The following is a 27950-nucleotide window of genomic DNA, read 5'->3' as shown; positions in this document are numbered from 1 at the left end:
GCCTTCCCCCTGGACGGGGCGGAAGGCTGTCTGCTGGAATGCGAGGAGCGGCGGCGGCGAGTTGCGCTCTCGGGGACGCGCCTCCTTTTCTCTCTCCTCGCTCGTTCTCCCCCCTCCCCTTCTAGGCGCGCGCCCGCCCGCCAGGTGGGTCAGGGGCGTCGGAGCTGCCGGTCAGGGAAGGGAGGGGACCCCGGGGGAAAGAGGGGCGAGGGAATTGAGGGGGGGCGGGGAAGGGGGGACATTGGAGGGGAGGGGGCAGCCTAGGAGGGAGCAGCGGAGCCGAATTGGGGCGGGGGGGCGAGACGGAAGGGAGGAAGGAAGAGAGGGACAAGGTGGGGAAGGGAGAAGACGGGGGGGGGGTAGGGGAAGGGCTGGTCCATGAGGCCAACGGAGGGGCCTGGCAATTGATGGGGGGCTAGAAGGAAGGGTGGGAGGGAGCTGACTTGGGGCCAGAATTGGACTCTAACAAAAATTGGGGGGGGGGGGAGGGCAGGACAGAAGGGGGGGGGGAATGAGGAAAAGAGAAAACGGGGTTGGGGGATGGAGAAGGGGTGGGAGGGCTGGTCTATGGGGCCAATGGAAGGGCCTGGCAATTGGGGAGGGGGGCTAGAAGGAAGGGTGGGTGGGAGGGAGATGATGTGGGGACGAAATTGGGGTGGGGGGGGGCAAGACAAAGGGGTGGGGAAAGGAGAAAGCAGGGGGTTAGGAGAAGGGCTGGGAGGGCTGGTTTATGGGGCCAATGGAGGGGCTTGGCAATTGGGGAGGGTGGGAGGGAAATGATGTGGGGAGGGAATTGGACTCAAAATTGGGGTGGGGGAGGCCAAGACAAAAGAGGCCGAGGAATGGAGAAAATGGGGGGTTAAGGATTTGGGATGGGGAAGGGGTGGTATGAAATGACCTACGGGGCCAATGGAAGGGCCTTGCAATTGGGGAGTGGGGCTAGAAGGAAGAGTGGGAGGGAGAAGATTTGGGGCTAGAATTGGACTAGCAGAAACAAGGTGGAGGGTAGAGTGGGGGTGGGGAGACAGAGAGGGAGGGAAAAGGGTAGAGTGGGGAGAAGGGAGAAAATAGTGGGGGGAGGGCTGGTATTATTATTATTATTATTATTATTATTATTATTATTATTATTAATTAGATTTGTATGCCGCCCCTCTCCGTAGACTTGGGGCGGTATGGGGCCAGTAGGGGGGCTTGGCAATTGAGGAGGGGGGTTTGAAGGAAGGGGGCTTGGGGACCTTGAAAGGAACCTGGGGGTGAAGTCTTAGCCATGATGGGCTAAGAGTGGGAGAGACCTGACTTTGGGGCCAGAATTAGATTCTAGCAAAAAAAAAACCCTCCCCAGGCTGGTGGGGGGCAACAACAGGAAAGGAAAGGGGGTGGCATGGAGGAGAGGAAAAGGTGGCCCATCGAAGTCCACTGCCACGAGGGATTGCAGATTTGTCCCTTGTGATGTTCGTGGCTTGATAATTATGAAATTGGTGTGTGTGTGTGTTTTGGGGGACACATTAAGCCCAGGAGAGACCAGGTGGGGGATGGGGGAGGATAGAGAGAGGAAATGCGGCAGGGAGCAAGGCAGGGAGATGGAGTTAAGGAGGGAGGGAGGAAGGAAGAAAGAGAAAGAGGGAGGAATTGAGGAAGGAAAGAAGGAGCGAAAGAGGGAGGAAGAAAGGACAGAAGGACAGAAAAGAGGGAAGAATTGAGGGAGGAAAGAAGAAAAAGGAGGAGGAATTGAGGAAGGAAAGAAAGAAGGAAGGAAGGACAGAAAAGAGGGAAGAATTGAGGAAGCAAAGAAGGCCAGAAAGAGGCAGGAATTGAAGAGGGAACGAAGAGAAAGAGGGAGGAACTGAGGAAGGGAAGAAGGAAGGAAGGACAGAAAAGAGGAAAGAATTGAGGAAAGAACAAAGAAAAAGGAGGAATTGAGGAAGGAAGGAAGGGAAAGGAAAGAGGGTAGAATTGAGGAAGAAAGAAGAAATACAAAAAGAGGGAGGAATGGAAGGAAAGAAGGGCCTTCGGATTGTTGTAAGAAGAGCAAAAAAAGAGGGGGTCATTTGTTAAGATCTGGACAAATGCATGGGATAATCAAAAGCTGCTTATCTTATTATCTTTCCCCACAGTGGGTTTAAAAGATAATGGCAGGAAATTCAGATGAGGGGATGATTGATTTGAGCCAAATCAAAGAGCTAATTTGAGAAGCTGAAGAACATAGTAGACCCATGCTTCCCTTGGCTGCTGAAAGAGGTATGGACTTCAGTTCCCAGAATTCCCCAGTCGGCAGGGAATTCTGGGAGTTGAACAACACCTATCTTCAAAACAACCAAGGTTTAGAAATACTGGAATAGAAGAAGCTGGGAGGAAGATGTCATGATGGTTTGGGACATCTTGGAAGACCCATGACAATCTCAGCGGCCAGGAGTAGGTTGGCTGTGCTCAATGAAATCAAGATGGTGGCCAGGAGTAGGTCGGCTACAGTCAATGAAATCAAGATGGCTGCCACAATATGGTGATTGAAGGTTTTCCTGGTCATAAACGACAGGTAGACCCTTGATCGCATCTCCTTAAGTCTCCCATCTTGACCCTGTGGGCCATATCTTCTCAGCACCCCTGGCAGGAATGGAGCTTGTAAGAACAGGCTGTTAAAGGAGAACAAAAATATGAACAATTTACCTCAGGAGTCTTCAAACTTGGCATCTTTAAGACTTGTGGACTTCCTTAATTCAAAATGACCATTGCATTAAAAGAAAAAGAAGATTCGGAGTACAGTGAACCCTCGATCATCGCGAGGGTTCCGTTCCAGGACCCCAAGCGATGATCGATTTTTCGCGAAGTAGCGGTGCGGAAGTAAAAACACCATCTGCACATGCGCAGATGGTGTTTTTACTTCCACCGCCCTTCGCCCGCCCACCCCGTTGCTCGCGCCTGGGGTTTCCCCCGCGCGCGCGCCGCCCGCCCACGCTATTGCTGGGGCCGCTTCCCAGCTGGGAAGCGAAGCTGGGGTCCCCCGCGCGCGCGCCCGCCCACGCTACGAGCGGCATTTCACCTTCCCTCCCAGGCAAAAAGATGCCGGCATTCTGGGCTGATGGGGTCGGACTTCCCAGGCGGAAGGCGTGCCCCTCTCCCCGCATCTTTTTGCCTGGGAGCGAAAGTGAAATGCCGCTCGTAGCAGCTGCTAGAGCCGCCGGCATTTCACTTTCCCTCCCAGGCAAAAAGATGCCGGGGCACGCCTTCCGCCTGGGAAGTCCGGCCCCATCATCCCAGAATGCCGGCATCTTTTTGCCTGGGAGCCCTTGTGGCTTGAGGCACCTGCTCCGACAGCTGGCCCAGCTCCGAGCCCCGAGCCCGGCCGGCATTCCTTGGAGCCGAGGCCGGATGCAGAGCCGTCGGGCTGGGCTCTCTCTTGTCGGGAGGGCGAGATTCTTCCACAAGATTTCTGGCTGGCGTGCTGAGGGAAGCGCGCGGCTGCCCTGGGTGGGCGGCCAGGCATCCCTTTGCTCCCAAACTTCAGGAAAGCAAGAATGGACGCCGCGGGGGAAATAAACCCCGCTTTCCCACCGCCTTGCAATCAGAAGAGCTCCTTTCCCTCGCCTGTCAATCACGCCCGCTTTTTAAATCGCGCCTTTCTTTTCTTTTGCAAAACAATCGAGTGATTCTCTCCGGCTGGAAGGAACCACTTCGGTCGTCGAGGGGGGGTTCCCTTTACCAAACGATGTTTCCCCAGATCGCTCCCCTCCGCAAGAACAGAAAAAGGCTGGTCCGTCTCCGTCTCCGTCTTCTTTCCTCCCCCAGGAATCAGGAGGCGGCGCCGAACCCCTCGCTTTCCTCTCTCACACACACACACACCGAAGCCGCTTTCGCCCCCCCCGCCAACTTTTTCTCTAGCCCTTCCTTCCCGCCTCGTGAGGTCACTTTTCAGCTGTCGCGGCGGAGGCTTCTTTCGCCGAGTTTTGCACGGGGGGCGGGGGGGGGGGGGCGCACGCGCGGCGGTTGTGTGTGTGTGTGTGCGCGCGTGTGTGAGTGAGGGGGCATTTTTGACCCTCCGGGGAAGAGCTCGGGTTTTTTTTCTTTTCTTCTTTTCGGCCCATCTCGGAGTCTCCGGCAAAGGGGGGGTGGGGGTTGTTGCCTGGAGCCTTGGGGCATGTTGCTTTTGCAGAGGGACCGTGACCGCGCGCGGCGGTGGGACCCTTTCCCTAGACTGGTAAGTTTTTAGCGCCGCAAAGTAAGCTTCGGGGCGGGGCGGGCGGGGCCCTTTTGTGCCAGTCGGGGAGGCGGTGGCGGCTGCAGCAGAGGCGGGCGGGGGAGGCCGGCCCGCCGGAGGGGCGATGCGGGCGGCGGAGACAGGCGAGGTCCCGGCCGCCCCCCGCCCACTTGGCCCCAGACCGGTGCAGCAGGAAAGGGACGGAGAAGGCTCACTGGCAGCCCTTGCCCATCGCCGCGCCTTCGCTTCCCCCCCTCCCCCGCTGGATCCGGCAGCGTGCTGAGGGGAATTGCCGCGGACTGGAGGCAGTGAGGCAGACCGGCTCCGAGTCGAGCGGCCGGAGCTGCGCCCTCCTTCGCCCGCCAGGTGAGGCGAAGGCGAGGGGCGCGCGGCTGCAGCGAGGAGCCGAAGATCCGGGCGGGGAAGACCCAGGGAAGGTTCCTTCGTCCACCTAGCAGCTGATCTGCTCGGCAGCGCAGCACCAGCGAGGAGCCGAAGATCTTCGGCTCCTCGCTGCTGCTGCGCTGCCGAGCAGATCAGCTGCTAGGCGGCCGCTCGAGAGCAAGAGGGGGAGAGATAGAGAAAGAGAGAGAAGGAAAGAAAGAGATGAGAGAGGGAGGAAGAGAGTGTGAGAGAGGAAGAAGCAACATAGAGAAAGAGGGGGAAGACCCAGGGAAGCCTCTGCCCGGCGGGGAAACTCCACCATCTATGCATGCGTGGAAGGGCACGCATGCCCAGATGGTGGAGTTTACTTCCGGGTTGAAAACTAGCGAAATAGCCCTTTCGCGATCCTTGAGGACGCGAAACTCGAGGGTTCACTGTACTATAAAACTATATGAGTGGCTTGACAAAAGGAAACAAAATGGTGCATGAAAATTGAAGAAATATTTATAAATAATAATAATAAAGAATAAGATAATGTACATTACTAAAGCCAAAATTGAGAAGTGTGTATATGAATAATGGGTGTTATAATTAAATTTCCAATTGATGTAAAATGAATAATGAAGTTAACAAAGGAAATCTTAAAACATAGAATAGGAGTCGATATGTACTGTAATAGGATTAATAAATATTTATGTATATTTGTTGTGTAGATGGTTTTTATAATGTTTTTTTCCCATTTTTCTGTATGTCTTTTTTGCGTGTTTATCTCTTTTTGTGGTATTTTTTCCTCCTATTTTGTACTTTGTTTTTAAAGTTTATATACCAATAAAAATTATTTTTTTAAAAAGAGTTGTGGATTTCAACTAACAGAATGGCTGGAGAATTATGAGGGTTGAAGTCTCCGAGTCTTAAAGTTGCCATGTTTGAAGACCTCTGATCTACTTTATCTCTATTCCCAGGTCTTGGTACCATCTCAACAGCAGGACCGTCACAAATTGAGGTGGGGGAACCAGTTCTTCCCTTCAAAGCAAGGATGTCCACTTTCCGCCAGGAAAGGGTCGAAGACCACTATGACATGGAGGAAGAACTGGGCAGGTGAGTTTAGTGTTTAGAATATGGGGGTCATAGGTTCTAACCTAGATTGGAAGATTTTGGGTTTTTTTGAAAGCCACCAAAGAAACGGAACACTACTTCTCTCCTGGTGTCATAAGAACCAATACCCGACACGTGTGGATTCTCCAGGAGTCAGTCATTCAGAATAGAGCTGGAAGGGGTCTCGGAGGACCTCCCAAAATGGTGTATGGCAGTGATGGTGAACCTATGTGCTGGGTGCCACAGGTGGCGCGTGGAGCCATATCTGCCGGCACACGAACTGTTGCTCTAGCTCAGCTCCAACGTGCATGTGTTTGCTGGTCAGTTGATTTTTGGCTCGCACAGAAGCTCTGGGAGGCTGTTTTTGGCTTCCAGAGAGCCTCTGGGGGGATGAGGGAGGGCGTTTTTACCCGTCCCCGGCTCCAGGGAAGCCTTTGTAGCCTGGGGAGGGCGAAACATGAGCCTACGGGGCCCACCAGAAGTTGGGAAACAGGCCGTTTCTGGCCTCCAGAGGGTCTCCAAGAGGTGCCCTTCCAAGCCATTGAATTATGGGTGTGGGCACTCATGCATGCGGGATAGAGCATGTCAAGGCTTTTTTGGCACCCAAGGAAAAATAGGTTTGCCATCACTGGTGTAGGGACTCCTGCTTGAGCAGGGGGGTTGGACTAGATGACCTACAAGGTCCCTTCCAACCCTAATAATCTAATCTAATCTAGTCCAACTCAGGTGACCCTATACAAACAGGAGACCCTATACCAGTGATGGTGAACCTTTTTTGGTTTGTGTGCCAAAAAGGCGGCGTGTGGGTGTGTTAGCATGTGGGCATGTGCTGACCCCATGCATGCGCTTCCCCCCCTATGCTGCCCCCCCCCAACATGCACATAGGTTTTCTGAAGCCTGGTAGGTGAAAAAATGCCCAAATAGGCAAACCGGAAGTTTGGGAAAACGCATTTCTGGTTTGCTGTTGTGCTGTTTTTTGCACTCCGGAGGGTTCAGGGAAGCTTCCTGAAGCCCCAGAGTGCAAAAACCCAGCACAACGGGCAAACCAGAAGTTCAGAAAACACACTTCCTGTTTGCCCATTGTGCTGTTTTTGCTCTCCAGGGGTTTAGGAAGCTTTCTTGAATCTTCCGGAGTGCAAAAAAACAGCCCAACGGCAAACCGGAAGTGTGTTTTTTCCGAACTTCCGGTTTGTCTGTTGGGTGATTTTTTTTGCCTCTGGGGCTCAGGGAAGCTTCTCTGAAGTGTTGGAGGGCAAAATGACCTTTCCTAAGGACAAAAATCAGCTGGCCAGCATGCGCATGTGCGCTGGAGCTGACACAGGCAAAGTCTCGTGTCCTTGGATATGGTGCTATAGGTTTGCCATCATGGCCCTATACCAGGGGTAGGCAAAGTTGGCTCCTCTATGACATGTGGACTTCAACTCCCAGAATTCCTGTGCTAGCATGATTGGTTCAGAAATTCTGGGGGTTGAAGTCCACAAACCATAGAAGAGCAACTTTGCCTACCCCTGCCCTATACCGTTGCAGACAAGTTGGTGGTCCAGTGTCTTCTTAAAAGCCTCTAACGATGAAGAACCCACAACTTTTGGTGGCAAGCTGTTCCACTGGTTAATTGTCTTCACTGTTAGGAAGTTTCCTCCTTCATTCCAAGTTGCTTCACTCCTTGATTAGTTTCCATCCGTGATTTCTCGTCCTGCCTTCAGGTGCTTTGGAAAATAAATTGATAAATAAATTGGCGGCCCCTCAAATTTTGGAAGCTGTTATCATGTCACCCCTAATTTTTATTTTCTTTATATTGGCCGTATGCAAATCCTGCAACCTTTTTGTATGTTTTTGTCTCCAGGCCTTTTAATCATTTTAGTTTCCTTAACGCTGCACTTTTCCCAAAGTCTCAACATATCTTTTGTATCGTGGTGACCAAAACCGGATGCAGTTATTCCAGGTGTGGCCTTACTAATGCTTTACAAACGGGTATTAATGTCAAGGCCATCTCAACAAGGTTTTAATCTTGGTGAAATTGATTTGCTCTTAATTAATTTCTGGAAAACTTAAAGAAGGTTACTTCTGGATATTCTTGGATATTATCTGGGAACTTCCAGGATGGCTAAACCGGACGTACCAGATTAGCAGTGTCAAAACCACGCCTGATTTATACCAAGAACTATACATTCATGTGTAGTCATCAAAAATCAGAGTTTTGGGATGTGGGCACACCTATCAGTAGGCATTTAATGCGTATAATCTCATTTTCTCTGGTTTTAAACATACGGTAGGATAATGGAAGTAAATGGATTGTTGGGCCATTGAATTATAGGGCAGATCTCGAAACCACTGTTTTTTTCCTGTAGCTTTTTAACAAGAAGACCAAAAAATTGTGGACTGTTTTAAATTCACTGGATGTAAACATAAACTCTTGGCTGTCGGTTCCTTTCAAGCTGAAATTGGGCGGGGGGGTTGGACTTGATAACCTACAAGGTCTCTTCCAACTCTGTTAATAGAATCATAGAAACATAGTCTGACGGCAGAAAAAGATCTCATGGTCCATCTAGTCTGCCCTTATACTATTTTCTGTATTTTATCTTAGGATGGATATAATGTTTATCCCAGGCATGTTTAAATTCAGTTACTGTGGATTTATCTACCACGTCTGCTGAAGTTTGTTCCAAGGATCTACTACTCTTCAGTAAAATAATATTTTCTCATATTGCTTTTGATCTTTCCCCCAACTAACTTCAGATTGTGTCCCCTTGTTCTTGTGTTCACTTTCCTATTAAAACCCTGCTGTTCTGTTCGGGTCTGTGAGACCCGAAATCAAGGTTTGAGACCCTGTAAAAAATTTTCCCTGCATATCTGAAACTTGAAATTTCATGACTTTTCATCATTTCAGGGGTTCTCTCTATGAGAATTTTTTTTGGGGGGTGGGAGGTTTCTTTCTTGCTGAAAAAAAAAACCTCCCTAATGTTATGTTCCCGGGTCACCCTGACCCGGACCGAAAACTCTTCATTTGCAGTGCTTATGTTTGGTCTTTTTGAAAGCTTTTTTCACTTGGAAAGTAGTCTGAACATTTCTTCACACAATGGAATGAAAATTGAACTGAAAAAATTAATCCTTATTGGTTTATTTTGCCCATAAATGTGCCTCCCCCCCGTTTTTGTGAAAGTTTTTTCAATTTATGGATAGTTTTGCTTGCAAAATGCAGTCTATTTTACTGGAGTTGGTGTGGGAATGGTACCTTGAACATTTCTGAATATAAGAAAAATATAAAGGAACTGAAAAAAATGATTCTTACTGGTTTTTTAACATCAGAAATAAGGCCTCCCCCCCCCCTCGGCTGCTTGCAATCATTTTCACTTTTTATTTTTTTATGCTCCAAATCCAAAATATTCTTTAAAATCTTAGGCATTCATTTACTCAATTTAACAATGCTGATCATCAAAAAATATTTTTGGATGGTGGCTAATTGTTTTCTGGGCAAAAAAAAATTCATAACTTCGAATCTGTTTCTGTTCGTATATGACCGGACCAAAAATATTTTTTTTAGGTACTTGAATTTGATCTTTTTGAAAACTTTTTCAACTGGAAAACTAGTTTGAACATTTATGAACATAATGATATGAAAATTGAACTGGAAAAATTGAGACTTATATTTTTATTTTGATCAAAAAGCCCCTCCCCCCATCCTTTCTGAATTTCGTGTCAATTTCTATTTTTTAAGGCTACAAATCCCTAAGAAATTTTCCCCAAAAGGTTTGATATACTAAATTGAACATTTCTGAATATAAGAAAAATATAAATGAACTGAAAAATATGGTTCTTATTGGTTTATTTTTGCCACAAAAGGGACACCCCCCCCCCGGCCTTGCTGTGTGCCATTATTGTCACTGTTTATACATATTTGTCTAGAAATATTTGGAATATCCTTTTGAAAATCAACCACATTGTAGCCAGATAACTAATTTTATGAAAGAAATCCATTTTACTAAAAAAAAGTATGTAAGTTTGAAATTAACAGCATAATTTTTATATAAATTGAAATAACTTTATATGCAAAATAAACCAATATGCATCAATTTTTCCACTTCAATTTTCATATCATTATGTTCAGAAATGTTCAAGCTACAAATCCAACACCAACTTTAGCAAAATTGAATGTATTCTGCTAGCAAAACTATCCATAAAGTGAAGACTATGTCACAGAAACGGGGGGGAGGCACATTTATGTGCAAAATAAACCAATAAGGGTTAATTTTCTCAGTTCAATTTTCATATCATTGTGTGCAGAAATGTTCAAGCTACCAATCCCACACCAACTTTAGTAAAATAGAATGGATTTTGCAAGCAAAACTATCCATAAATTGAAAAAACTTTCACAAAAACGGGGGGGGGGAGGCACATTTATGTGCAAAACAAACCAATAAGGATTAATTTTTTCAGTTCAATTTTCATTCCATTGTGTGCAGAAATGTTCAAACATGTTTCCAGGTGAAAAAAGCTTTCAAAAAGACCAAACATAAGCACTGCAAATGAAGAGTTTTCGGTCCGGGTCAGGGTGACCCGGGAACATAACATTAGGAACTTTTTTCGAACAGCATACAAGGGTTAAAAACACTTCCCTCCTGGACCTTATTTAACCCTTTAATATATTTAAATGTTTCGATCATGTCCCCCCTTTTCCTTCTGTCCTCCAGACTATACAGATTGAGTTCATCTGTAATCTCTGAGATGTAATTATAAATGGTTTTCTTAAACTGTTTTTTCCCATTTTTCTGCCAAAAGTAATTGATTACACAAGCAAAAGCAAGTAAAAAGTAACAGTAAAATACCAGGTAGTCCTCAAATTACGACTCCAAATTGCTAAAGAGACATTTGTTAAGTGAGTTTTTGCCCCATTTGACAATTCTTTCCACCGTCATTAAGTGAATCCCTGCAGTTGTTAAGCTATTCACATGGTCGTTAAGTGAATCTGGTTTGCCCCCATTGACTTTGCTTGTTGGAAGGGAATCAAAGGCGATATTGTAAACCCGGAACACCACAAACCGACCCACCACATTGTGGGTCGGTTTTCAAGCATCCAAATGAAATCACATTTTTCGCAGTAGTGTTAAGAACTAACTCTTGCCATGTCATGAATGGCCAAATCCAGTTGGATGAATGTAGATGATTGTGATTGTAGGAAAAATGGGGTTTTAGAATTTTTAGAACTTTTAACTTTTAATGTGGAAAATGGCTCTGAGTTACTTTTTTCGCCGTTGCCACTTCGAACGGTCACTTAAATGAGCTGTTGTAAGTCGAGGATGACCTGTAGAAGCCAAAGTTTAACATCGATTGAAAGAATCCTTGATATCAAGGTTAGCGACGGACTGAGGTATCCATGGTTTGCCTCTCTCTCCCCCCTCCCCCCCCTCTCTCTGTGTCAAATTACAGAAGCAGTGTAGTACTGGAGACCTCACCTACATAAAACATATCAGGAAAGACTAAATGAACTCAATCTGTATAGTCTGGAGGACAGAAGGAAAAGGGGGGGGACATGATTGAAACATTTAAATAGGTTAAAAGGTTAAATAAGGTTCAGGAGGGAAGTGTTTTTAATAGGAAAGTGATCACAAGAACAAGGGGACACAATCTGAAGTTAGTTGGGGGAAAGATCAAAAGCAATGTGAGAAAATATTATTTGACTGAAAGAGTAGTAGATCCTTGGAACAAACTTCCAGCAGACGTGGTTGGTAAATCCACAGTAACTGAATTTAATCATGCCTGGGATAAGCATATATCCATCTAAGATAAAATACAGGAAATAGTATAAGGGCAGACTAGATGGACCATTTTTCTGCCGTCAGTCTTCTATGTTTCTGTGTTTCTAGTGCGATTGTGATGGATGCTTCCAACTGTGTGTGTGTGTGTGATAACATGCGTGCGCGCGTGCTTTTGGCACCCAAGGGAAAACAAGATTCGCCCTCCTGCCCTACACCAGTTCCATGCCAAACATCCCAATTTTGATCATGTGACCATGAGGAACGGTTAAAAATGTCAAAGACCACATTTTCCTCCGTTCCATTGTCACCTCACAAATAATCGCCACTAAACGAATCGCTGTAAGTCAAGGACAGCCTATATATATGTATATACTGTATATTTCTCAGAGATCTCAAGCCTTTGCCAGCTATAATCTCCTAATAAAATTTCTTAAGTTAAAAGGCTCGGCGCTGAGGGAAGTAGCTATTTTTTAGCGTGTGGTTCACAGCGGGCAAAGTAGTGTGAGGTAGACATCCTGTGTGACTAATCTCTATGTCACTCAGTGGGGTGAGACACTCTTTCCTGAATTGTGTGGAAAGAAGGTTTGTGAGGGAATGAGATTTCGTCCTCGTTGCTGTTGCGAGCATCTGTCGCTGTCGCAATTTCTGGTTCAAGAGGCTGCGAAATCTTTCTCCAGATCAGGGGAAGTAAATTTTTGAATTGCAGAAGTGTCCTCAACTTATGTCCATTGGTTGAATGACTGTTTGAAGTAACAACGGCACTGAAAAAAGTTACCATATGTTTCACGTGATCAAAATTCTGACCGCTGACTCCTATTTACGACGGTTGCAGTGTCCCGGGGTCATGTGATCCCCTTTTATGACCTTCTGACAAGCAACTTCAAAGGGGGGAAGCTGGTTTCACTTCATGTTCCTCATTTAACAACTTCAGCGATTCCCCTTCACAAGGATGGGTCAAAATTTACTGAACAAGTGGCTCGCTTAGCACCATAAATTTTGGACTCTGGTGTGGTCGTAAGTCGAGGACTACCTGTAACCCATGATTGAAGGAAGAGGCATCATCCCCATGGTCACGTGATCAAAATCCAGATGCTTGGCAACGGATTCATATTTACCACAGGTTACGTGATCCCCTTTCCCCGACTAGCAACGTCAACAAAGAAGCCCGATTTGCTTAAAAACCCTGTGACTCACTTAATAGCTGAGGTATTCCCTTAACCAATATGGCAAGAAAGGTCGTAAAATGGGATTTAATATCTGCCTTGCTTAGTGACAGAAATCCTGGCCTCAGTTGTGGTGGTAAGTCGAACACAGTCTGCATTTCCAGCCAAGATTAAAGATTTGAGAATTAGTGGCGTTGAATTATTGCTATTTTCTGCTGGTTACAGAGCTGGAAAGAGTGTGGAATTTCTGTTCAGAGGGGGTTGTGTAGCTACAACCTTATATGGAAACCCGGCAGCCAGCTGGCATGATCTCACCCTCGAAAAATGTAAATAACAACCCATATTTAAATGTCTCCATGCCTGTGGCTTTCTTCAGGGGACTTGCTTGTTTTACAATATGACATTTTTTCTTGTCTCAAAACTATTGTAGAAAACTGTTTCACAATGTCAGTTTTCTTTGTCTCAAAACTATTTTAAAACTGTTTCACAAAATGTCAGTTTTCTTGTCACAAAACTGTTGTAGAAAACTGTTATACAATATATCAGTTTGCTTGTCACAAAACTATTGTCAAAAACTGTTTTACAATATGTCAGTTTGCTTGTCACAAAACTATTGTAGAAAACTGTTTTACAATATATCAGTTTGCTTGTCACAAAACTCTTGTCAAAAACCGTTTTACAATATGTCAGTTTGCTTGTCACAAAACCATTGTAGAAAACCCTTCTACATGTCAGTTTTCTTGTCTCAGAACTAGTTTAAAACCGTTTTACAAAATGTCAGTTTTCTTGTCACAAAACTCTTGTAGAAAACCGTTTTACAATATGTCAGTTTTCTTGTCACAAAACTCTTGTAGAAAACCATTTTACAATTTCAGTTTTCTTGTCACAAAACTGTTGTAGAAAACTGTTTTACAAAATGTCAGTTTTCTTGTCACAAAACCATTGTAGAAAACCCTTCTACATGTCAGTTTTCTTGTCTCAGAACTAGTTTAAAACCGTTTTACAAAATGTCGGTTTTCTTGTCACAAAACTCTTGTCAAAAACCGTTTTACAATATGTCAATTTGCTTGTCACAAAACTCTTGTAGATAACCATTTTACAATGTCAGTTTTCTTGTCTCAAAACTAGTTTAAAACTGTTTTACAAAATGTCAGTTTTCTTGTCACAAAACCATTGTAGAAAACCCTTCTACATGTCAGTTTTCTTGTCTCAGAACTAGTTTAAAACCATTTTACAAAATGTCAGTTTTCTTGTCACAAAATCATTGTAGAAAACCCTTCTACATGTCAGTTTTCTTGCCTCAGAACTAGTTTATTTATTTATTTATTTTATTTATTAGATTTGTATGCCGCCCCTATTCGTAGACTCGTTTAAAACCGTTTTACAAAATGTCAGTTTTCTTGTCTCAAAACTAGTTTAAAACTGTTTTACAAAATGTCAGTTTTCTTGTCACAAAACCATTGTAGAAAATCGTTTTACAATATGTCAGTTTGCTTGTCAAAACCATTGTAGAAAACCGTTTTACAACATGTCAGTTTTCCTGTCACAAAACTTTCAATAATGAGGTTGATGATATCCTCGCTTCTAGAGCTAAAAAGGGGAAATGTCAGGGTTCCAAATAGCATCAAAAATTTAAGTCAGAGTCCGAGGCAAAGTATTCCTCAAAGTTCACCGTTCATCACTTGCCATAGGTTCGTCATCACGGGCGTTTGAAGATTCTCAGTCACCCACGTCATGGTTGTCTCAAAAGGTGCTTTTTTCTTCAAGAGGCAACTAGACTTTCTGGTTTCTCTCTGAAGATGTTTTGCTTCTCATTTAAGAGGCTTCTTCAGCTCCGACTGGATGATAGAAGAATTGATAGTCCTTCCTGAGTTTCTTGGATGAGAAGCGGAACATCTTCAGAGAAAAACGAGAATGTGCTGAATTCATGGAGTGTTGATTGTCGACATTTGAACTTTTCTGAATTCCTTGCATTCTTTCTGGATTTTTGGATACTTGCCTGCTTGAGGCTGCTTGAGGGGTGTGTGTGTGTGTGTGATCACTTTGCTCTGGGACTTGCCAGAAATGTGGGGAAGTTTGGGGAAATTTGGAGCAATAGACTACCTCCAAGACCGCCTTCTGACGCATGAATTCCAGCGCCCGGTCAGGTCCCACAGAGTTGGCCTCCTCAGGGTCCCGTCAACCAGACAATGTTGTTTGGCGGGGCCCAGGGGAAGAGCCTTCTCTGTGTGGGGCCCGGCCCTCCGGAATCAGTTCCCCCCAGACATTCGCACTGCCCCCACCTTCCTTGCCTTCCGTAAAAGTTTAAAGACCTATTTATCCTATGGGAATACCTACGGGACCGCCTTCTGCCGCACAAATCCCTGCGGTAGATTAGGTCCCACAGAGTTGGCCTTCTCCGGGTCCTGTCGACTAAACAATGTCAGCTGGCGGGACCCAGGGAAAGAGTCTTCTCTTTGGCAGCCCTGACCCTCTGGAATCAACTCCCCCTGGAGATTCAAATTGCCCCCACCCTCCCCGTCTTCTGCAAGATGTTAAAGACTCACCTATGCCACCAGGCATGGGGGGATTGATTCCTCCCTCTCTTCTGATTATAGCGCTTGAGAATGATATGACTGTGTAGTATTGATTGTTTTTAATATTAAGTGGTTTTAATTCTACTTTTTATTAGTTGGATTTGTATCATCGTTACTGTATTTGTTGTTGTGAGCGGCCCTGAGTCTTTGGAGAGGGGCGGCATACAAATCTAATTAATAATAATAATAATAATAATAATAATAATTATTATTATTATTATTATTATTATCATCATCATGCCACCATGCTTGGGGCCATTAGATCCTAGCCCCCTGACAAATAAGTGTTTTAGTATGTTTTGTTGAACGAATGATGATGAATGCTTTTAAATTATATTGGAGTTTTTAAAGTCTTAACCATATTAATTGGATTCTAGATGTATTGTTAGGTGTTTTTGATATGTTGTGAGCCGCCCTGAGTCCTTGGAGAGGGGCGGCACACAAATCCAATTAATAAATAATAATAAATGAATGAATGAATGAATAAATAAATAAATAAATAAATAAAGGAGTAGTTTGAACTGCCAGCTGCCTGTGTTACCTTTGTGCCACGCCCTGGGTCATCACAGTTAAGGATGATTTTTCACAAGCCGTTTCTCTTCTTTCGGCCTCCAGCGGCCAGTTCGCGATTGTGCGGAAGTGCCGCGAGAAAAAAACGGGCCTGGAATACGCGGCGAAGTTCATCAAGAAACGCCGCCTGTCGTCAAGCCGCCGAGGGGTGAGCCGCGAGGAGATCCAGCGGGAGGTGAACATCCTGCGGGAGATCCAACACCCCAACATCATCACCCTCCACGACATTTTCGAGAACAAGACGGACGTGGTGCTGATTCTGGAACTGGTCTCCGGCGGGGAGCTGTTTGATTTCCTGGCGGAGAAGGAATCCCTGACGGAGGAAGAGGCCACCCAGTTCCTGAAACAGATCCTGGATGGAGTCCATTACCTCCACTCCAAACACATCGCCCATTTCGACCTGAAGGTGAGCTCCTTCGATTCCTATCTTCAAATAATAATGATTTTTAAAAAAATTAATTTTATTAATTTTTAATAACGAGGGATACACATTACATAAAAGACACAGTGATACCTGCTCCCACCACCCAACAACATTCAAACCCCCTCCACCAAAATGAGAGAGTACTTTTTAATATCATTTTAAACCAAGAATATTACAATATTTACAAATTGTAGAGTGATTCCGGTTTATTCTTTATACCTCGGTCTCGAATTCTACTAAACATATAACCTCTAACACTGTTCCATCGTCCCGTCAGTTCTTTTGCTTTATTTTCATTAATCAAATTCATCTTTATATCCATAATTTCAAACTGAATAATAATGATAATTGTTCTGATCCATGCTTAGTGCTTTTTTCACTCAGATAAACTCCATTCAAATGAGTAAAACCTACAGATTACATTTATTGTCTGGGTTAACATCATCACTGCTAGAAGGGAATGGGTTTGTGGAGAGGAGGAGGAAGAAGAAGAGAAAGAGAAGGAAGAAGAGAAGAAAGAAGAGGAAGAAAAGTCTGAGCAGGGGGTTGGACTAGATGACCTACAAACTCTAATAAGTAATAATAATTGTTGTACATACTCCTGGTCAGTTGGAGGATGATGAAGAAATTGAGGACTCTGATACAGATAGTGTTTATGAATTAGTGGTGGGCCCGGGGTTACAAGTAGTAGAACAGGTGGGAGGCCAGCCACAGGATGTTGCTATGAGTCCAGAATCTAGCGAGGAAGAATCAGACATTCGCTGGGTCAATCCTAAATTCAGAAGGGTCCAAAAACGTAAGGAACAGGTGTTTGGAAGAAGATATTAAGTGGAGGAATGGGTTAAATATTGGAGTGATGTATGGGTGAGCAGTGTGGTCGGACAGTAGGAAAAGCAAGTAGGATGCTTGGCTGCATAGCTAGAGGTATAAAATGCAGGAAGAGGGAGATTGTGATCCCCTTATATAGAGCGCTGGTGAGACCACATTTGGAATACTGTGTCCAGTTCTGGAGACCTCACCTACAAAAAGATATTGACAAAATTGAACGGGTCCAAAGACGGGCTACAAGAATGGTGGAAGGTCTTAAGCATAAAACGTATCAGGAAAGACTTAATGAACTCAATCTGTATAGTCTGGAGGACAGAAGGAAAATGGGGGACATGATCGAAACATTTAAATATGTTAAAGGGTTAAATAAGGTTCAGGAGGGAAGTGTTTTTAATAGGAAAGTGAACACAAGAACAAGGGGACACAATCTGAAGTTAGTTGGGGGAAAGATCAAAAGCAACATGAGAAAATATTATTTCACTGAAAGAGTAGTAGATCCTTGGAACAAACTTCCAGCAGACGTGGTTGGTAAATTCACAGTAACTGAATTTAAACATGCCTGGGATAAACATATATCCATCCTAAGACAAAATACAGGAAATAGTATAAGGGCAGACTAGATGGACCATGAGGTCTTTTTCTGCCGTCAGTCTTCTATGTTTCTATGTTATGTCAGGGGGTCAGTGGGGAAGAAGGGTGGAGTTTCAATGTTGTAGGGCTAAAATGAAAGGTGTTTCCATTCAGCTCCCAAGCAAGCATTCTGTGTTATTTTACAGTCATTTCTGCTGTTTTTGAATCATGCTGTGAGTACATAAATCTTGTTAAACGGAGGAGGCTGGGAGGAATGTATGAGGAATGCAATTAAGAAAGATAACGGGAGGAAGAGGAATGTGCTAGTATGAATTGTATTTTGAATACAGAAGGGAAGAGAATAAAGATGGAGTTTCTTTGTTTATGAAATACTGCATTGAGTAAGAGTTATTTGTAACAGCTAAAGTTCTACCAGAATCCACAACAACAACAACAACAACAATAATAATAATAATTTAAAAAGGATTGTGGGTGTTGTCTGTGCTTGGTGGTTTTCTTGCAGTAGTTTCGTGACCCAAATCGATAACATCATCAGTATTAGTACAGTATGGGGGTTTGTTCTCTGTTCATACAGTATATAAAGTGGCTTGCCTTGCCACTGTTAGGGGAGGGCCTTTTGTCAGAATTGGGGAGTACCAGTTCAGACAAACAGTCAATCACTAAATGGCAGCCGAATCAAGGCACTACCAAGGAGAAAATTGCACTCCAACGCCAACGCTGCCGATTTTTCCCTGGAAGGATTTTACCATCTTGATGAAATGTCAGATCATGCATCGCTGGACTCACAGTTCTCTTTTTTTTTCTTCTTCTGGCCCTTTCAGCCCGAGAACATCATGCTCCTGGACAAAAACGTCCCCAGTCCCCGAATCAAACTGATTGATTTTGGCATTGCTCACAAGATTGAGACGGGAAATGAATTTAAAAACATCTTTGGCACTCCGGAATTTGTAGGTAGGTGCAGAGGGGAAGTGAAGGTTGCCAAGTTAGGGGATGGGGTGAAATTTCTCACATGTGGAAGATTTAGGGAGCAATTTTTACAAGTGAAGAAAATGATTAATAAAGCCTGCCTCCCTCCCTCCCTTCCTTCCTGCCTGCCTTCCTTTCCTCCCTCCGATCCTCCATCTCTCCCCTATCTATCTATCTATCTATCTATCTATCTATCTATCTATCTATCTATCTATCTATCTATCTATCTTCTATCTAATCTATCTAATCTAATCTAATCTATCTATCTATCTATCTATCTATCTATCTAATCTATCTCTATCTTCTTTCTTTTCTTTTCTCTTTCTTTTTCTCATCCATTTCTTTCTGTCTGTCTGTCTGTCTGTCTATCTATCTATCTATCTATCTATCTATCTATCTATCTATCTATCTATCTATCTATCTATCTCTATCTTCTTCCATTCTTTTTCCTTCCTTCCTTCCTTCCTTTCTCATCCATCTATCCTTTCCCTCCTTCCATCCATCCATCCATTCATCTATCCCTTCCTTCTTTTCTTCCTTTCTTCTCATCCATCACTTCTTTCCTCCATCCCTCATTCATTCATTCTCATCCCTCCCTCCCTCCCTCCCTTCTTTTCTTTTTCTTTTCTCATCCATCTATTCTTTTTCCCCTCCTTCCCTCCCTCCGTTTCACAGCTCCAGAAATAGTGAATTATGAACCTTTGGGCCTTGAGGCTGATATGTGGTGAGTGAAATAAGTTTCTATTTCTTGTCCAGCCCATAAAAGGAAAGCAGTGCTTAGGTCCCAGGTCTGAAAGCCACTGCAGAGATTCTGTTTGACAGCAGTAGCCAAAAGCATGTTTTCTGAACTCCATCTAGTGTTGGGTGCATGTTGGGAATTGACTAGATGGTTTCTTGGATGCTTAGCTTTGGTTTCAGCTTCTGTGGAAAGAAGCCCGTTTTTGGGGTTGTGAAGGTTGATTGATGGATTATACCTTTGGGTGGGAGTAAGTTGGGTGGTACCTGAATTACAGATATACATCAATCAATCAGCTCAAATAGAGATGTTAGTGGTAGAGTTGATAGATAGAAGATAGATAGAGATAGATGTAGATGACCACATTTGGAATACTGTGTTCTGGAGACCTCACCTACAAAAAGATATTGACAAAATTGAACGGGTCCAAAGACGGGCTACAAGAATAGTGGAAGGCCTTAAGCATAAAACGTATCAGGAAAGACTTAATGAACTCAATCTGTATAGTCTGGAGGACAGAAGGAAAAGGGGGGACATGATCGAAACATTTAAATATGTTAAAGGGTTAAATAAGGTCCAGGAGGGAAGTGTTTTTAATAAGAAAATGAACAAGAGGACACAATCTGAAGTTAGTTGGGGGAAAGATCAAAAGCAACATGAGAAAATATTATTTTACTGAAAGAGTAGTAGATCCTTGGAACAAATTTCCAGCAGACGTGGTTGATAAATCCACAGTGGCTGAATTTAAACATGCCTGGGATAAACATATATCCATCCTAAGATAAAATACAGAAAATAGTATAAGGGCAGACTAGATGGATCATGAGGTCTTTTTCTGCCGTCAGTCTTCTATGTTTCTACGATGAAGATTAGATAGATAGATAGAGATAGATGATAGATAGATAGATAGATAGATAGATAGATAGACGATAGATAGATAGATGATAGATAGATAGATGATAGATGATAGATAGATGATAGATAGATAGATAGATAGATAGATGATAGATAAATAAATAGATAGATAGATTATAGATAGATAAACAAATAGATAGATGATAGATAGAGAGATAAAGAGATAGAGAGATAGATAGATAAGTAGCATTTAGATTTACATACCACTTCACAGTGCTTTACAGCCCTCTCTAAGCGGTTTACAGAGAGTAAGTATATTGCCCCCAACAACCTGGGTCCTCATTTTACCGACCTTGGAAGGACGGAAGGCTGAATCAACCTTGAGCCTTCTAAGATTTGATCTACCAAATCGCTGGCAGCCAGTGATTAGCAGAAGCAGTTTGCAGTACTGCACTCTAACCACTGCACCACTGAGGCTCTAGATGAAAGAGACAGATGATAGACAACAGAAAGATATGATAGGTAAATAGAGATGATAGAGATGATAGAGAAATAGATAATGATAGAGATGATAGATATAATGACAGAGAGATAGAGATGATAAATAGAGACCAGGGAGAGAGGGAGAGATAACTTGATTGGTGCTTCAATGTAAAGCAGAAAGTTTGGATCAGTTTCTATTCTTCAGTGTAATAAAAGTTTTCTTCTTTGTGTCCCCCCCCTCCCCCCCATAGGAGCATCGGGGTCATCACTTACATCCTGTGAGTATTTTGAACTAAACGACTTGTTTGCCAGTGCTTGGGTGGGGCGCTTCCTTTACTTCCTCAAAGTTCTTTCCCAACATCAAAATGTGACCTTAAGGTCCCCCTTGGCCCCAGAGATGGAAGCTTCTCCCTTGGGTTCTTCAGACTGAAAGGCATTCTGAGAGTTGAAGGCCCACCGTATTCAGTTTGCCAGGATTGAGAAATGTTAGACTAGACGAGACTCCCTTTCATCTCCATTATTCTACATTCTAGAGTGGCAGGGTTAGAACCCTTCACATAGCGAAATAATCCATCCCTGATCTCTGTCATGATGTTTCCTTGGGGGGGTTGGCTTGCTCAAAGGGGTCTATGACAATTCTCCACGGCCAACTTGCCAACTTGAAGCGGCCAAATTGCCACAGCCATCTCACCACGGCTAACTCGCCACAGTCATCTTGCTACAGCCCTCTCGCTGCGGGACAAGGATTACACTACTATCAAAGAAATGGAATAGAACCATTAAAGAAAGGATGCAGAAGCAGGGACAGAATGAAATATGAATGGCAAAAATTAAAATATTTTTTAAAATTTTGAATAATTAAATAGATTTATTTAATTGCCTCGCAGCGAGTTGCCCTTTGGTCATTCTCCTGCATTGAGTTGGTTGTGGTGAATTTTACATAGTAGGTTGTCCATGGTGAGTTGTCCATGGTGAGTTATCTGCAGCAAGTTTACTGTGGTGAGCTGTCTGCAGGGAGTTGTTCATGGTAAATTATCCATAGCAAGTTGTCCCTGGTGAGTTGTCCCTGGTGAGTTGTCCACGGTGAGTTGTCTGCAATGGGTTGACAATAGCGAGTTGTCCACAGTGAGTTGTCCGTGGCAAGTTGTCTATGGCAAGTTGTCCATGGTGAGTTGTCCATAGCGAGTTGTCCATGGCAAGTTGTCCACAGTGAGTTGTCCGTGGCAAGTTGTCCACGGTGAGTTGTACATGCAGTAGTCTGTGGCACGTTGTCCACAGCGAGTTGTCTATGGCGAGTTGTCCAAGGCGAGTTGTCCGTGGCAAGTTGTCTGTGGCAAGGTGTCCATGGCCAGTTGTCCACTACGAGTCATCCATGGCCAGTTGTCTGTGGCAAGTTGTCCACAGCGAGTTGTCCATGGCCAGTTGTCCACTACGAGTCATCCATGGCCAGTTGTCCATGGCAAGTTGTCCACAGCGAGTTGTCCATGGCCAGTTGTCCACTACGAGTCATCCATGGCAAGTAGTCTGTGGCAAGTTGTCCATAGCGAGTTGTCCATGGCAAGTTGTCTACAGCGAGTTGTCCGTGGCAAGTCGTCTGTGGCAAGTTGTCCATGGCCAGTTGTCTGTGGCAAGTTGTCTGTGGCAAGTTGTCCATGGCCAGTTGTCCACTACGAGTCATCCATGGCCAGTTGTCCATGGCAAGTTGTCCACAGCGAGTTGTCCATGGCCAGTTGTCCACTACGAGTCGTCCATGGCAAGTAGTCTTTGGCAAGTTGTCCACAGCGAGTTGTCTGTGGCAAGTTGTCCATGGCCAGTTGTCCACTACGAGTCGTCCATGGCCAGTTGTTTGTGGCAAGTTGTCCAAGGTGAATTATCCATAGCGAGTTGTCCATGGCAAGTTGTCCAAGGTGAGTTGTCTGCGATGGGTTGTCCATAGCGAGTTGTCCACAGTGAGTTGTCCGTGGCAAATTGTCTGTGGCAAGTTGTCCATGACCAGTTGTCCACTACGAGTCGTCCATGGCCAGTTGTCTGCGGCAAGTTGTCCGCAGCGACTTATCCATGGTGAGTTGGCCGCAGCGAGTTGCTCCACTCCCTACTCCAAGGCTTCTTGTTGTCAAATCACCAGAGCCTCTTGAGTTTAACAATGACGTGGGCCCCTTCCCTTTTCAGCCTGAGTGGCGCCTCCCCCTTCTTGGGGGAAACAAAGCAGGAGACCCTGACCAACATTTCGGCTGTGAATTACGACTTTGACGAGGAATACTTCAGCAACACCAGCGAACTGGCCAAGGATTTCATCCGGAGGCTGCTTGTGAAGGACCCCAAGTAAGAGGCGGTGGCGGAGGGGGGGGGGGGGTTAAGGGGGAGAAAGGGTGAGAGATTTTAAATTTGAAGGAGATCTTCTCGGAATCCAACAGGAGAACTGATATCAAAAGATAGTGGTAGTTCTCTGCTTATGGCCGTTAGTTTTGCAGCTGTTAGGAATTATAAAGTGACTTTACAACAGGTCCTCACACTTATGACAGTCTAGTGTTGCCCACAGTCGGGTGATAAATCTTCAGGTGCTTGGCAACTGGCCCCCCGGGGTCGCATGAATGCCATTTACGTCTTTCCCAGACAACCAGAGTCATTGCAGGCAGCCGGATTCGCTTAATGACCCGTGGCAAAAAGGTGATACAATATTGGGTGATATCACATGAGGACTCGCTTTGTGACTGCATCACTTAGTGATAGTTCTGGTCCCGATTGTGATCATAAGTCGAGGATCTCCTGTTGTTGGCGTTGGAGGTTTTTAAGAAGAAGACAGGGCAGCCTCTTTTCCCAAATGGCCTCGACCAGTGATGGCAAACCTATGGCACGGAGCCATATCTGCTGGCACGCGAGCTGTTGCTCTAACTCAGCTCCTATGTGCATGTGTGTGCTCTTTCAGCACCCAAGGAATAAAAGGTTCACCGTCACTGGCCCAGGCCATGATGGCAAAACTAGTATGTTTGTCCCAAGTAGTACATGGAGCCTTATCAGTGGGCATGCGAACTCAGGTCCAATGTGCACCAGCTGATTTTTGGGCCTTCTGGGCCCATTGGGAGTTGGAAAGCAGCCTTTTTTTTCAGCCTCTGGAGGGGGTGGGAAAGGCCCAATTTTTGCTCTCCCCAAGCTCCAGAGTCTTTCTCGGAGCCAGGGAGGGTGAAAATGGCCTCCCCCCACCTCCAGAGGTTGTAAACATTCCGCTTGCTGACTTCTGGTTGAACTGGAAGTTCCTTTTTTTTTTTTACTCTCCTCAAGGTTCAGAGCCTTTCAAGGGAGCCTGGGGAGGGCAGAAACGGCCTTCACTACAACCCCTAGAGGCCCTCCGGAGGCCAGAAATGACCTGAATATGGGCCATTTCTGGCCTCCAGAGGACCTCCGTGGTTAAGGAAAAGGACCTTCCTTCTATTCCTGAGAGGGTGTCTGTATGCAGGCAATATTCCCAAAACAGTCCTGAAGAGGATGGTCAGTGATCCAGAAGGATGCTGAGTTTCGCTATCCTTTCTTTCTGTCTGTTTTGCATCGATCCTAGAATTGACTTTTGCTCCTTTTAATGGTTGCAGGAAACGGATGACAATTGATCAAAGCTTGGAACATCCATGGATCAAGGTAAAAACTTATGTGGTTCCAAAAAATATTGACATTTTAAGTTTGTTTGCCTCACCTTATGAATCTACGATTCTGTGACCTCCCAGGTCCCTTCCAACTCTGTGAGTCTATGATCCCTCACCCCCCATCTAGGTCCTTCCCAGCCCTGAGTTTGTGATCCCTCACCCCCCCCCCTTTTAGGTCCCTTCTAGCACTATGAGTCTATGATCCCTCAACCCCGCCTCCCAGGTCCTTTCCAGCCCTGAATCTATGATTCCTCCCCTCCCCTTCCAGGTTTTTTCTAGTACTATAAGTCTATGATCCCTCACCCTCACTCCCTTCCAGTTCCCTTCCAGCCCTATGAATCTATGATCTCCCTGGTACCTTCTGGCTATAGGAATCTATGACCGCCCAACTTCTTTCCAGCTCTTTGATCTCCCAGGCTTCTTCCAACACAATGGGGATCTATGTTTTTCACACTTATCGTTGCAGCATCCCCACAGTCACGTGATTCAAATTCAGACGCTTGGCCACTGACTCGTATTTATAACGACTGATCCACTTTTGCGACCTTTTGACCTAGCAGAGTCAAACTTCACAACTGCACTTCACAACTAGCAATAGCATTTAGACTTATGTAGCTCTTCACAGTGCTCTACAGCCTTCTCTAAGTGGTTTACAGAGAGAGTCAGCTATTGCCCCCAACAATCTGGGTCCTCATTTTACCAACCTTGGAAGAATGGAAGGCTGAGTCAACCTTGAGTCTACTTAGATTTGACCTGCCAAACAGCTGGAAGCCGGTGGTCAGCAGAAGTAGCTTGCAGTACTGCGCTCTAGCCATTGCACCACCGAGGCTCTGTGGCCAGAAAGGTCGTAAAACGGGGCAAAATTCACTTAGCAGCTTAGTCTTACTTAGCAACAGAAATGTAGGGCTTCCGTGGGGGTCATAAGTCAAGGATAAGTATAACAAGCAGGAAGAGCGAGATTGTGATCCCGCTGTATAGAGTGCTGGTGAGGCCACATTTGGAATACTGTGTCCATTTCTGGAGACTTCACCTACAAAAAGATATGGATAAAATTGGACGGGTTACAAAAATGGTGGAAGGTCTTAAGCATAAAACGTATCAGGAAAGACTTCATGAACTCAATCTGTATAGTCTGGAGGACAGAAGGAAAAGGGGGACATGATCGAAACATTTAAATATGTCAAAGGGTTAAATAAGGTTCAGGAGGAAAGTGTTTTTAATAGGAAAGTGAACCCAAGAACAAGGGGACACAATTTGAAGTAGGTTGGGGGAAAGATCAAAAGCAACGTGAGAAAATATTATTTTACTGAAAGAGTAGTAGATGCTTGAAACAAACTTCCAGCAGAAGTGGTTGGTCAATCCACAGTGGCTGAATTTAAACATGCCTGGGATAAACATAGATCCATCCTAAGATAAAATACAGGAAATAGTACAAGGGCAGTCTAGATGGGCCATGAGGTCTTTTTCTGTCGTCAATCTTCTATGTTTCTATATTTCTATTTTTCTACTACACCACCAAGACTCTGTGGCCAGAAAGGTCGTAAAACTGGACAAAATTCACTTAGAAGCTTAGTATTACTTAGCAACAGAAATGTAGGGCTTTTTTGGTGATCATAAGTCGAGGATTATCACCAATGGAGCTTCTCAAAAAGTAGCTAACAAAGTTTTGGTGGTCTGGGAGCAGAGAGAGATTAGGTGCCCTGAATCCTATGGGATTGGGCAGCATATAAGTCAAACAAACAAATAAATAAATAAATAAGTCCACCTATCCTGAAATTTCTCCCTTCCCCCACCTTTTTTTTTTTTTTTTAAAAAACCCAGGTAATCAAGAGGCGGAACGTCCGCAACGAAGACAATGGCAAGAAGCCGGAGCGACGGCGCCTGAAGACCACGCGGCTGAAGGAGTACACCATCAAGTCTCACTCCAGCATGCCGCCCAACAACACCTACATCAACTTTGAACGCTTCTCCAAGGTCATGGAGGAGGTGGCGGTGGCCGAGGAGAGCCTGCGGGAGCTGCAGCAGACCCAGAAGTCCTCCCGGGAGGACATTGAGGCCCTGTGGTCCATCTACGAGGAGAAAGAGTTGTGGTACAAGGAGGAGAACCAAGCCATCAGCCAGGACCTCCGCCAAATCCAGCAGGAGATGCAGAAGACCGAGTCCCTCAAACGGCAAGCTCAGGAAGAGGCCAAGAGCACCTCGTTGGCCGCCAACCGGCTGAAACGGCACTTCCGGAAGCTGGAGAACCGCTACGAGGCCCTCGCCAAGCAAATGGCCTCCGAGATGAAGTTCGTCCAAGAGCTGGTCCGTTCGGTGGAGCTGGAGAAGAAGCTGCAGATTGGAGAAGAAGACTGTGGCATTCGCTAAGGGCACCTTCTTAGCCAAGCGGGAGAAGGTCCTCTGTAAGGTCAAGCCAACCCATCTTAGATCCTCCTACCCACTTTTCCAGGGGCCAGAAAACCCCACCTGCTCCTTCTCCCCCGTTGATTCAGTTTCCAAAATTCCACGTTCCGCCATGCGACGCCTCTGCTCGTAACCCCGCATGGAGGGGGGGAAAAATTGTGCATGTGGACTACTTTCCTATGAAGATGGGATCAGAAGCATATGGAACGCAGACCCTGGCAGAATTCAGCAGAGGGTCTGTTGGCCATCAAGGACACCCCATTTTTCCTGTTGGTTGACGCTTCCCCTTTCTTGAAACCCCCAAAACTTTGGAGATAATCTGGAAACCGTTCTCCCCGAAAGAGATTTCTTGCTACAGAGGATCAGGTGGAAGATTTATTCTCAACCCCAGAGGGGTATAATTTTTAAACTCGACTCCTCTAGGATAACCTATCTTTCGTCGAGAATTAACCAGGATTCTGGGGTTTGGAAGGCAAGCTGGGTAGCGGAAGGGTGGCATTCCAGAAAAATCTTTTAAAGTTTCCCAATATTGCAAGGATTTTAGGAGGGGGTGTGTGTCTCTCTCTTGAATAGTGGCCAGTCAAAAGGCCCTTAAGAGAGGGGTGAAGAATGGCAGAATTATCCCCCATTAAGCTGGGTTGCAGGGGCAGAATTGCCAAGAGAACAAACCAAGATTTGTTTAAAACCAGGTTAAGATTTTACCTTTCCCCGGGAGGGTGGTGGGTGGGGGAGTCTTATCTTCTTCTACCCATTTGTTTTGGACTTCCGACGGGTTGCAAGAAGCCGTTTCCTTAAGTTTGTGTATTTTTAATTTCCGTGTTGGGGAACAAGGTGGTTTTTCGGTGGTCCACGAGTAAACTTTTTGTAAAGAAAAAAGAAAAAGAAAAAAAATGAAAACACCCATCTAACGATGCTTTCGTGCATGAACTCGGTTTCATCTTTGGGTGGGGCTGAATCTTAACACCAGGCTTTACTGGGAGCCACTGGTCTTACTGGGAATGGCAGTCGAGGCAGTCCTGGGGGTGCAGGGGAGCAATCCTTTCCATCCAGGTATTTTTTATTTTTATTTAATGTATTTATCAAACTTGTATTGTCTCGCAGAGCTTTGCAGTCCTGCTGGATTTGTCCACTCCTTTGATCTGTCCTCCTTTGCAGGCCCTTTCCTCGGGATCCAAAATATTTAGAAAGTCTCGCCCTCTCTTTGAACACCAGGCACTGTCTCTTGAATGGGATAATCACTCCTCCTTTGACCAATGAATAAATAACGTTGGATTTCTTTTTTTTTTTGGAAAAACG

General features: G+C 45.0%; 1 protein-coding gene across 1 annotated transcript; it reads left to right on the top strand.

The window, feature by feature from the left end:
- DAPK3 (death associated protein kinase 3) lies at nt 1–27948 on the top strand. The gene is made up of 9 exons (XM_070743985.1): nt 1–144; nt 5539–5674; nt 15779–16139; nt 18398–18527; nt 19218–19266; nt 20868–20894; nt 22786–22938; nt 24201–24246; nt 26073–27948. The coding sequence occupies exons 2-9, from the start codon at nt 5613–5615 to the stop codon at nt 26616–26618; spliced, it is 1374 nt and encodes a 457-aa protein (XP_070600086.1). The 5' UTR covers nt 1–144; nt 5539–5612; the 3' UTR covers nt 26619–27948.
- The last annotated feature ends 2 nt before the right edge of the window (nt 27949–27950 follow it).

This window comes from Erythrolamprus reginae, chromosome 1 (assembly GCF_031021105.1).
Source record: "Erythrolamprus reginae isolate rEryReg1 chromosome 1, rEryReg1.hap1, whole genome shotgun sequence".
Taxonomy (NCBI): domain Eukaryota; kingdom Metazoa; phylum Chordata; class Lepidosauria; order Squamata; family Dipsadidae; genus Erythrolamprus; species Erythrolamprus reginae.
This window is presented reverse-complemented; position numbering and strand designations above follow the sequence as displayed.